Here is a 12,295-nt window from a genome sequence, read left to right as displayed (position 1 = left end):
AATAGTTTTTTTTATCTTCATAAAAATAAACCTTTTCTCTGGGCCAAATGTATATCAACACTGTAATCATACTCTGAAAGACACTGCTACAGGGCATTTCCATCATGAATTCTGTAGGGTTAATTTTAACAGCCAAATAAATCCCCTTTTCATAGCAAATCTCTCAGACCTGTTAGCTAATCTCCAATTTTTTGTGTGCCCAGCTCTTCATTCTCATTCCATATCCAGAAATAACATTTTTAAATTATGCTTTGATCAATAAATGCTAAGCTAATCTTTACTTCATACATTCATTCATTCATTCAATAAACCATTTTTGTATTTTTCTATTAACTATTCTGTTAGATTCCTATATTCAAAGCACAGTAGGCCATAGAGAATTCACAAATATATATTTGCATCTTAAATTGGAAAAAGAAAAAGCTTATTAGTTTTGAAGATAACAGGAATGTAATGAACTCTACTACAGAGCAATACGAGTACCAGATAAGTGTGAACAACACTAAGGAAATTAGTGCAGTTCAGTGGAAAAAGTACTACATGCTACTTTTAGTCTACTTTCTGAACTTAACCTATCTCAGCCTCATTTTCCTCATTTGCCAAATGAGGACACAATACTAAATTATCTCTATGGTTTTGACCAGCACTGGAATTCTGATTCTTGGATTCAAAAGAAGAAACATTCATCTTTGTTTTGGAGGCTAAACTGAAGGAGAGAAGTTAGGCTCCATGAAAAAGGTGCTGCTTGAACTAAAGCAGGTGCTGCTTATGAGATAAAGGTGGTGCTTGTGAGAAGAAAGAGTGTTTCAGAAAGGGAGACACTGGACAAGGAATTTCAAAGGAAATTCTAGGGTAATTATATTAGCATGTGGTAATTATATTAGTTGGGTTGTCATGAAGGGTAGGTGGCTAGAGAATTTAAAACTAGAAATGTAGGTTGTGGAGTGATTTGAATATCAAGATAAGGAAAAGTATCCGATAATGACTGGGAGCCATTAAATAATTTTAAAATGAGACTTGGGGAAGATTAATTCATCTTACATGGATCGAAGGAGGGAGAAAGTTAGAAGATTCTACCAGTAGTGCAAGTATGAGCTAATAGAGGCCAGAACTAGGATGGCAAAGATGAAAATGGAAAAGAAGTGACAGAGGTGAGAAAGATTTTGAAGAAAGAAGTGTGAGACCTACAGATTGATGTGAGAAGAAATTTAAGAAATAATTATTGGTAACCAGTGCTCTGCTCATGCTCTAAATTGGCTGTTGTGGGTAAAAATATGCATTTTAAAATGTACTCTGTAAATACAACAGAAATAGCCTTTTTATCTAAATGATAGGCAAACTATTCAGAAAAGGAAAGAAAGAAATAATAACTTGATTTCAGCTTTCAAATTTTGAATCCAAGAGAAATCTAAGTGTATCCACACATTTAAAATGAAGTATAAAATAAATATTTCTTCAATCAATTATATTAATACAGATGACCTAGTGAGATAAGGTTAAGTGCCATGTGTCAGCTTGGTAGAATACATAGACCACATCATCCAGATCTGCCTGGATAACTCAACCAACTTAATTTTTTCATGCTCATTCCCCCACCTTTGTCATTAGTGGTTTTATAATTTCCTTTGGCCAATTTATCACACTGTTTTGTAACCCAGGAAAGCCTAGAATTCTTTACATATTTTAAGCGGTGCTCAGAAGCATATGAAATTCACTTATGTATTTGCTTTTTCAGACAGGCAGTCAAAAAACTTTGTTCTAAAAATACACTAGGACATGGTTCCATAGTGTAGTGGTTAGCATGTTTGCTCTACACGCAGAAGGTCCTGGGTTTGCACCCCAGTGGAGCCGCAGTCCATGGTCTATGGCCATGCCACCCTGAACAGGCCCAATATCTGATCTTGGAAGCTAAGCAGGGCCGAGCCTGATTAGTGCTTGGATGGGAGACTACCTAGGAAGACCAAGTGCTGTAGGCATAAATAATAATAATAAATAAATTAAATAAAATATAAAAATATACTGACATCAAATGGCAAATAAAAGACATTTTGATGCCTGTTGTTTACTTTGGGGCAGACTGACAAGAGAAATAGGTAGAATTAACTTAGCTATGAAAGTTTAAGTCTGAGGCATCATATGCCACTTATGAGCATTTTGGGGCCTATCTTATTCTCTCTCTTAGTTACTCATGTGCAGCTCCAATGGGATCTATAGAGGTCAAAGCAAGGACAGCCATTTCTACAGAGTTGCCAAATATGAAAACCCAGATTTTTAATTTATGATCCAGCAATAAAGATAAGGGGAAAAATCCATGCTTCTATAGCAAAAGAATAGATAATTATTTAGCACAGTTGATGTAATCACATCAGATTTGGGAACTATATATGACATCCCTCCTCTTCTTATTTTCCTAAGAAACTGATTTCTATTATGTTTCATTTAAAATAAGTTTATTGAATTAAACTCAGTAAATGAAACAACTGACATGACTGGAGCTTGAAATAAACGATGTGATGATCTAATAAAATACGTAATGCTAAATTGTCTTGCTTCTTATGCAAAAAATATTAGTCGTAGTAATGCATGAATAATTAAGGACAAAATTATATTAGGTATTTAAAAATTTTTATATTTATACATCTTAATTTTTTAAGTATATTGGTCAAATCAATTTATCCAAATATTTTAGCTTTGTTCTTTAATATATTGCATTTATTAAATGAGTTAATCTGTGATTAGGATTTCCTACTTCTCTTTCTTTCTAATAAACAACATATATTCTGACTTCCTCTGGCAGCAAATTTCTGATTTTTCTTTTCCTTTAACTTTTGAGTACTTCCTCCTCTTTATTTTTAGACTTTTTTATTGTTGTTGTTTCTTTTTCATATTGTCTACATTTGTTTCCCTAAATGTGTTGCTTAAGGAAGAATGGATTTCATTTTAAGATTTTGTTTTTACTTTGCTTTTAAATATCCTAGTTTAAATGCCAATAGTTAAAAAATTAGGAGAACTAAAGGTTACTAGGGGAATGTCTTATCTTTTTTAACCAACAAAAATTCTGACTTTTCTTTTTCTCCATTTGTGTATTAGGTGGTTGTGAATGCCCTTTTAGGAGCAATTCCATCCATCATGAATGTGCTTCTGGTTTGTCTTATATTTTGGCTAATTTTCAGCATCATGGGCGTAAATTTGTTTGCTGGCAAATTCTACCACTGTATTAACACCACAAATGGTGAAATGTTTGAAATCGACGATGTGAATAATCATTCTGATTGCCTAAACCTAATAGAAAGAAATGAAACTGCTCGATGGAAAAATGTGAAAGTAAATTTTGATAATGTAGGATTTGGGTATCTCTCTTTGCTTCAAGTTGTAAGTAAACAGTCTTTTCTCTGAAATTTGTTGATTGTTTGGAATAATAAAAAAAAGTAATAACCTACATCCATCATTTAGTTACTAAGAAGAAAGTTTATAACACATTTCTTTTTTCTAATTTGGATGTGTCAGTACCAGTCTATGAGCCAAAATGGGTGGAAATTACGTAATTTAAGCAGTGCAGACGTAGTTGATAGTGGCCAGATATTTCTGTTCCTTCTGAAGCTCTTTTTCTCTTCTCATATTGCTTTCTCATCCAGTACGAAAAAAAAGTTGATTAATATATCAATAAGTTTATTATTTTTTCTATTGCAATTGAAAAGCTCATTTCACTAATAGATTACAACACCACACTCCCCAAAAGCACAAAGACCTAACATACCTGATTGGATTGTGAGAATTAACGTCTACTGAGTTGTGTCATTTGGATTGAAGATTGGGGGATGATATTTAAGTTTTAGGATCAGATCCTCATAGTGAAATGGAAGTGATACCCGGTAATGCCTGGACACAGAAATGAAACACAAGCAGCTGCTGTCATCGCAAATGAAATTTCAGTACAATTACTTAAGTCTGTTTTATCTAAAGAGTTATATTTTCACTCCTAGGTCTCTAAGACTAATTTACACAATGGAAAAATAGTTCAAAATTTATAAAAATACAAAAGACAGTAGCCCTCTGAACATTTTCATATGATGTTGCTTTTAGCTGCAGCTGCATCACAACAAAGCAGTGGATAAAAGCAGAATCTGAATAGTTCGAAAAACATTATAAAAATACTGCTCTATTTTGGCTGCTGAAACTCTGCTTAAAAAAAAAAAAGCTGTATATGTTCTTCTTTTATAATTCTACAGAGTTCTTAGGGCAGAAACCTATTTCTTTTCACCAGGTTATGACTTCAATTGTTCAATCAGGAGACTAACCAAGCAAACAAACCTACACTGGTCAAAACTCTCTTTCAGAAGTGTCTGTACTATTTGTTCCTTTATACATTCTTCCCACCTTCTTGTTGGAAATTCTTATGTCTCTTATGGATGTTTCTGACTTACACTAAATGCCACTGACACATCCAACATTTCCTTCTCTGATAAACAAATAACTTCTATTTTCTAGTTAAGACTTCTTCACCGCTGACATACACCCACCCTTACTTGTCTTTCTTCCCACGACATCCACCAATTCACAAGTGTTAGTGTTATAAAATGTGTATATGCGGGAGGTAAAAATATTGAAAGCTTTGTTAGACCTGCTCACTAGCTAAGGAACAATACTCTCAGGCCTATAGGACTCAAAATTCACATCCTAGGACAAATAACAAATCACTGTAAATTATTAGACAGAATCCTTCTTGAATGCCAGTGTCTAAGGTACTATTTTCCACTGTTCTTACCCATATTAACTTATCATAAAAAATTACAGAGAACAGTAGAATATAAGATTATTTCTGGATGTCATGCTTCAAAATTCTTAAAAGGATATTTGCAATTCTGACTTTATGGATAACTGTGAACCTTGGAGTGTTAGAATCCAGACAAATCTTAAACTTAATCAAATCACTTTGATTACCTTGTGGATAGATGTCATCAGATATCAGCAGTTCCAAATTCTAATTGTTTTGTTGCTACAGACATTGTCAAATGTGTTGACATTTGTATAGCTTTCTGAAAGTATTCCACCATATTTTGATAACACTTTAAACTGCATGATTTCAATAACTTTAAAGAATTGAGAAGTACTTGTGAGTTGTTTATCAAGCAGGAGGTTATATCGAATGACCATTTCGTTCATTACGTATTGTAGAAATGAGAAACTTCACTAAGATGTTGTGTTGGTCCAAAATTCATGTAAAATTTGTTTTTAAAAGTCTTTTGAAATGTTCCTTTTAAAATATATATATATATGTAAGAATATTTATTAAACATCAGGTCCGAATAATTTTTACTGCGAAGTAAAGTATGCATGTTCTTTTTAATAGGCCACATTTAAGGGATGGATGGATATAATGTATGCAGCAGTTGATTCTAGAAATGTAAGTATTTCCTACATCCTGTCTTTTTATAATATTGGTTAAGTGCTAAAATTAATTCAACAGAGAATAGCAGCTGAAAGAAATGATAAATGATTCTGTAATGATTTAAAAAATAAAGGAAAAAATTGACTCAAATTAGTACTCAGTTATACCAGTATTTATCAGAAAGATCTTACAAAGATAAAACAAATTATTCTGGAAGTCAAACTAAAGTGACACATTCATATATTTAATAACTAACAAATATCTGTCTATTAAATATTTTCTATTTTGTTTCCTCTTTACTAATTATATAATCAGTAATAATTTCAGCATGCAGGGGCATGTATGAAAAAATATATGATTACCACCAGTAATTGAAATGTATTGTTACTTTTCATATTAGACAGTATGAAAAGACAGTATGTTGTGCAGGCAGACTTCGATTTCTAGAACAGCCCTTTTTAAATTCATTATTTTATATGATTTTGGAATCCATAAATTTCCTGAAGCCTTTACCAATGCTGTTATCACTTCTATGGCCAACAGTTATCTTTAAGTCTATATCACAAAATTAAGACCTACCTTATATGATTTCTCCTACAATAGCTTCTTTCAAGCTTCAAGAGAACCGAAATTCATGTTCATTCTAACTCTGCTCTGCAAAACTTTGTAAAATTTAGTATTTTCTATCAACCTTCATCTTTCCATTTTGAAGCTCAATCCATTTAGTTTGTCATCATAAAAAATAACCTCTGTCCCTATAATCTTTAAACTGACCAGATAGAGCTCACTTTTCTCTTTCTTGATATGCACTTCCCATCAGTGACTTTATTTTTATGTTGAGCACCCTCCTGATATCCTCCAGAGTTGTGTTACTTTACTTTGTTATTTATTGTTTTGTATTGTGTGTTTGGTTGGTTTTTAACTCAATTGTCTTTAGAAGGACATAATTCTATTAGGGAACTATATAATGACTCTATTACCCTTTTACTAAGTAGAAAATGATAGTTCGATGCTAATTTACTATATGTATAATCTAGAGAATAAATTAACAATTGAAGATTTGTAAGATGGCGTGTCCAGTTACATGTATTCAATCTGAAAAATTCAATGAATGTTGTAATGTTAAAGATATGATGCCGAACAACTAAATTAATAACTCAATTCTTGTTTGCTGGTAAATTCATGTGTGCACAAAGGGTTGTTTCTAAACAGTCTATACATATTTACTGAAGTAAAAATTTTTCACTAATAAATTTAAAATTATTAAAATTCAGTACTTTAAAAAATTTGTCAAATTTTGCACGCTACTGTCCAAATAGCAAGATATTAGTTGTACTTATAAAAATAGATTCTAAAGCACCCTAATAACCATATTTTTTACATGAAAACTTCCTTAAAGGCTACTTTCAGAAATTTTTTTAGAGACAATTCAGAGAAAAAAGAAAAGTATTGCTAGGCATTTCATTTTTTATTCTCATGAAAAAGCATCAATAACTTTCAGTATCAAAATGTTTTATGATATTTTACAAAATGTTCTCCTTTGGTAGGTGGAACTTCAACCTAAGTATGAGGAAAATCTATATATGTATCTTTACTTTGTCATTTTCATCATCTTTGGATCCTTCTTCACCTTGAACCTGTTTATTGGTGTCATCATAGATAATTTCAACCAGCAAAAAAAGAAGATAAGTATTTAATATTTTCTCTCCCACTAAGATAATAAAATTATTGAATGTGCTCTTGCTACCAAATAGTACTTGTAAAACCAAATTAGTGTATATATTGAAATCTCTTTTTGCATTCTCCCCCTCTGTCATCCACTACCCACCCATCTGTTTTGGAGTATAAAAAGCCAAAAATGATTATGTTCCATATTCCTGTGCATAGGCTCACAAAACCTCTCTCCTCTCTCTTTTTTTTTAAATTAGGGACCACATTTTCTGTCTTTTGAAAGAAAATAATCGGAAAAGAACTAGAAAAGAATGCAGTTATATGCCCCTTCCCCAAAGTCAACTGTTTTACCCTTAAACTCCCCTCCTTAAAATAAATCATCCAGCTAAAACTGTTGGAATAGTTGCAATAAGTTAGGCATGAGATAGATATATTCTTCTAATGTTCTTTTCACATATTTTTTCCTTCATTCGTTCTTTTTGTATATTTCCACTTCATTCTTCCTGATATTTAATTATAAACTATTAGTTCATGTCTTGAATTAAGCAACTCTTTATTTTATTATCATTTATAAAGCCCATTTTATCATTTTAAATAAATATACACATTATAGAAATATAGAAAATAAAGAAATACTACTTAGGAGTAACTATTACTCACACTTATGTTTTTCTGTTCAAACATTCTCTAAACATATTCTTGTTATTGAAATTATTTTCTGTAATTATAAACTCTTTTTTTGACTTAACATAAGTATTTTCCCACTTTCTTAGGCCTTCATATATACATTATAATTTATTTAACCATTTTTCAATAGATTCGTGATTTAGATTGTTTCTAATCTTTAATGATTTAAGTAATGCCTTATCGAAGGTCTTTGTGCCAAAAAAAAAAGAGAGAGAATTTTTAATTATTTATTTGAGATAAATTCCCAGAGCAAAGTATTTTGTTTCTGCAAAATAATATTTCCACTCATACTGCCAATAACAGTGTATGGATATGCCCAGGTCACTGTTTCACCAGCATCAAACATTTCTTGTTTCATCTCATTTGCTCAGTGTGTTTTCTTAATAATGAGTGCTTTTGTTGTATGAAACTCTTTCACCATAGACTATTACTTCCCTTATCCCCTTTTATTGTTATTAATATTATTCTGTAGTCAATATCAGGCTGCTTTGCTTCATTTGTTAGCCTGAGTTCCAATCTTCTGTACCTACTCGCCTATCACATACCTGCCATACTTATGATCTCTGACTTATCCTATAACTCTTCTACAAACTCGTCCAGTTTTTTTTCCATCATTTGTACTGATTCTTGACAGAGTAAAAGTGCTTTTTATATGTACTTGAAACCATCTTGTAATATACGCACTCTAACTCATTGCTACATTTGAATTTTTAGAAATCGTCTTTAACTTTAGAAAGGCAGTATGAATAGTGTAAGGAACCAAGTATTTAGTGTCTCAGTGAACCAAATTTTACCACTCACTGAGTATATGCTCTTGGCTAAAATGCTTGCTATTCGTTCAATTTCTGGGCTTTTCGTTTGTTTGTGTGTTTGTTTTATTAAATTTATTGGGGTGACATTGGTTAATAAAATTATATTTCAAGTGTACAGTTAAATAATACATATGTATACTGCAGTGTGAGTTTGCAACCCAAAGTTAAATTTCCTTCATCATCATATATTTGACCCCTTTACTCTTACCTACCTTTCCTCCCTTCCCTCTGGTAACCACTAAACTGTTGTCCATGTCCATGAATTTGTTTGTCTTGTTCATTTGTTGCTTTCAGTTTTATATGCCACATATAAGCGAAATCATATGATTCTCAACTTTTTGTCTGACTTGTTTCACTTAGCATGATAATCTCAAAATCTGTTCATATGGTTGTAAATGGCAATATTTCATCTTTTCTTATGGCTGAGTAATAAACCATTGTATATCTGTACCACATCTTCTTTATCCAAGCATCTATCTAAGGGCACATCAGTTGTTGCCATGTCTTGGCCACTGCAAATAATGCTGTTATGAACATCAGGGTACATATATCTTTGCGGATAATGTTTTCAAATTTGGGGGTAGATACTCAGAAGAGGGACTGCTGGGTCATAAGGTAATTCTACTATTAATTTTTTGAAGAACGTCCATACTGTATCCATAGTGGCTATACCAATTTACATTCCCACCAGCATTGTATAAGTGTTCCTATTTCCCCACCTCTACAATACTTGTTATTACTTGTCCTGTTGATGATAGCCATTCTAACGGGTATGAGGTAGTATTTCATTGAGGTTTTGATTTGCATTTTCCTAATAGCTAGTGAAGTTGAAAATCTTTTCATATGTCTGTTGGCCAATTGTATGTCTTCTTGGGAGAAGTATCTGTTCAGGTCCTCTGCCATTTTTAAATTAGATTGTTTTGTTTTTTCATTGTTGAGTTGTATGAGTTCTTTGTATATTTTGGATATTAGCCCCTTATCAAAGGCATTGTTTGCATTCCCATTCAGGTGGTTGCCTCTTTCTCTTGTTGATGGTTTCTTTTGCTGTGCAGAAGCTTTTTAGTTTGATATAGTCCCATTTGTTTATTTTTTTATTTTACTTCCTTTGCCTTTGAGGTCAAATTCATAAAATCCTCTCTAAATCCAAGGTCCATGAGTTTTGTACCTATATTTTGTCTATGCAATTTATTGTTTCAGTTCTTATATTTAGGTCTTTGATCCATTTTGAGTTAATTTTGGTGTATAATGACAGTCTGGTTTCATTCTTTTGCATGTGGCTTTAGTCTCTGTGGTTTTTTCCTCCATAAAATAACATCAAAAATAATAAAGTCAATTTTGTATAATTGTGAGAATTACATGATATTATAAACACCTAAAAAGTACTTTAAATTTTTCAAATTTAAAATTCCAGGCATGATTATTTTAACTGGTTGAATTTTGCATTTTTTAACTGTCCCTTTCCTATTTTAAGTTTAACATTGAAAAATTATATGCAAAGGGACACAGTTTTAACCAGTTTTGATTTTTCTTTTCTATACTTTGGAGGTCAAGACATCTTTATGACAGAAGAACAGAAGAAATATTATAATGCAATGAAAAAATTAGGATCGAAAAAGCCACAAAAGCCTATACCTCGACCAGGAGTAAGAAATACCAAATGATACGGGAAAAAAAATATACAAAAACAAAAACTTGCATGGGTTTTCTTACAGAAGAGATAGCAGCTAACATTTCCAGCAGCAAAGATCTCTTCCACTTTTAGAGCATCATTAATTAATTCTTTTATGGTAATGGTAAAAATTGTTCAAAAAGAGAAAGAACAACAAAAAAAGAGAGAAACAGAAGATGCACCCTTAATTCAAGGGATTTAGAATCATACAACTAGAATCCAAACTAAGTGTCCAAAGACATATAAATCAATGTGATGTGCACAAGAAAAAGATCATATAATTCAAGAGTAATTGCTAAATAATGTCAGAGAGAGGATCAAACCCTTGAGTAGGGTTAAAATATGTGCAATTTTCTGCTAGATTATCAAGTCTGGTGAAGTTTTGAGGAAACACCTCACTTTCATATTATTTTTTATTGAAGGTAATAAGTGTTTTAGAGGAGGAAAGGATTCTAGTATCTACTATTCATGTATATGACTGTAAAGTTAGAAATTACTAATGCCTACATAAGTCAGAATCAAATATAATTCATGATGACAAGTAATATTCTCATGTTTCCATGATGAAACAACCAAACAACTACTGTGAAATGGAGAAATCTTATCCCACACTGTACTGGTTTTTATGATGAAGATATGTGAAATTAAAATAACTCCTGGGGTGCATTGGGGAACAAAATTTTAGTGAACATTCATATTATGCTAGCCAACAGTTACCTTCTTGAGAATGATGAGTAATATATACTTTCTTTTGTTAGGCCTTAACAATGGAAGTAGAAATTAATTAACTATGTGTAGGAAAATGTAAGGTAGAATATATTTCAGAGTTCCTCAGTGGCCTAGGGAAATAAGCCAGACAATGGCCTGCAGTGACTGACAGTGGCAGAACTGGAGAGCAGAACCACAGATCAGTAACAAGAATGTGAGTTTTTGATATCAAAGCATAACGAATGTCATTCTGGTCTGGTTACCCCTATGTAGGCTCAATCAGCTTTCTGTGTCTGACAATGTCAGCAAAGACTTTTTTGTGGGAGAACATCAGTACTGCTAAACATAAGCTTTAAATGTGTAATATTATAGGTGTGTCTCGGAAATTCCAAGTTCCCTAAACAGTTCTTGGAAAATAAGATAATTGGAATGACAATAGATACTGCATTTTGAAAAAGCTGCATGGTCCAACTGATCATGGGACATTTTGGTAAAACAAAATAAGCAGGTTTCTTAACTTCTCACACTTTTAACATGTTAGTACTCATTTTGTGCCTCTGAGAGAAGTGTATCAGGATGAATTGTTGCTCATCAGAAATCTTTTTTTGACAAGTGATTGTTATTCTGTGGAATACATATTGGTAAATAGAAATTTAGATAACTAAATCAAAAAATTAATGTGCTATAAACCATCTTTTACAAAATTCATGGCCACTGGTTACTATGTATAATACTAGAAAGGCAATTAATGCAGAAAATACTTATATAGATGTTAATGTGCACAGGAAAACTCTTCTGTTGCTAAAAGCATTTCTGTTTCTCTACAGAACAAATTTCAAGGAATGGTGTTTGACTTTGTAACCAGACAAGTTTTTGACATCAGCATCATGATTCTTATCTGTCTCAACATGGTCACAATGATGGTAGAAACAGATGACCAGAGTGAATATGTAACTAACATTTTGTCACGCATCAACTTGGTGTTCATTGTGCTTTTCACTGGAGAGTGTGTGCTGAAGCTCATCTCCCTCCGCCATTATTATTTTACCATAGGCTGGAATATTTTTGATTTTGTGGTTGTCATTCTCTCCATTGTAGGTAAGAAGTATTTAAAATCTCTTAAGCTCAGCCCAGTAAAATTAAATGTGGAAACAAACAAGTTTAAATTAGAGATCATCCCATCACTCAAAGATAACCACTGTGACAATTTTAATATATTTCATACAGGTATGTTTGTTTTTCTTCCAAAATGAGGCTCCTGATACATAAACACACACACAGTATTCTATCTTATTTGATCCATTTTCGACACTAGGTTCATTATTATTTCAATATAATAAAATTTCATTAATTTGAATT

At 32.1% G+C, this 12,295-nt stretch overlaps 1 protein-coding gene across 2 annotated transcripts in view; it reads left to right on the top strand.

Annotated features, from left to right (window-relative positions):
- The window catches only part of SCN1A (sodium voltage-gated channel alpha subunit 1), a 126,559-nt gene that overhangs the window by 109,275 nt on the left and 4,989 nt on the right, over nucleotides 1-12,295 (top strand). For both annotated transcript variants that reach the window (XM_039855415.1, XM_039855414.1), the window contains 5 exons: nucleotides 3,091-3,372; nucleotides 5,351-5,404; nucleotides 6,937-7,074; nucleotides 10,098-10,202; nucleotides 11,764-12,034. In XM_039855415.1, coding sequence (XP_039711349.1) covers nucleotides 3,091-3,372; nucleotides 5,351-5,404; nucleotides 6,937-7,074; nucleotides 10,098-10,202; nucleotides 11,764-12,034 — 850 coding nt within the window. The remainder of the gene's footprint in view (nucleotides 1-3,090; nucleotides 3,373-5,350; nucleotides 5,405-6,936; nucleotides 7,075-10,097; nucleotides 10,203-11,763; nucleotides 12,035-12,295) is intronic.

This window comes from Pteropus medius, unplaced genomic scaffold, assembly GCF_902729225.1.
Source record: "Pteropus medius unplaced genomic scaffold, Ma_sr-lr_union100, whole genome shotgun sequence".
Classification (NCBI taxonomy): Eukaryota; Metazoa; Chordata; class Mammalia; order Chiroptera; family Pteropodidae; genus Pteropus; species Pteropus medius.
Note: the sequence above shows the minus strand (reverse complement) of the source record. Positions and strands in the feature narration are given on the sequence as shown.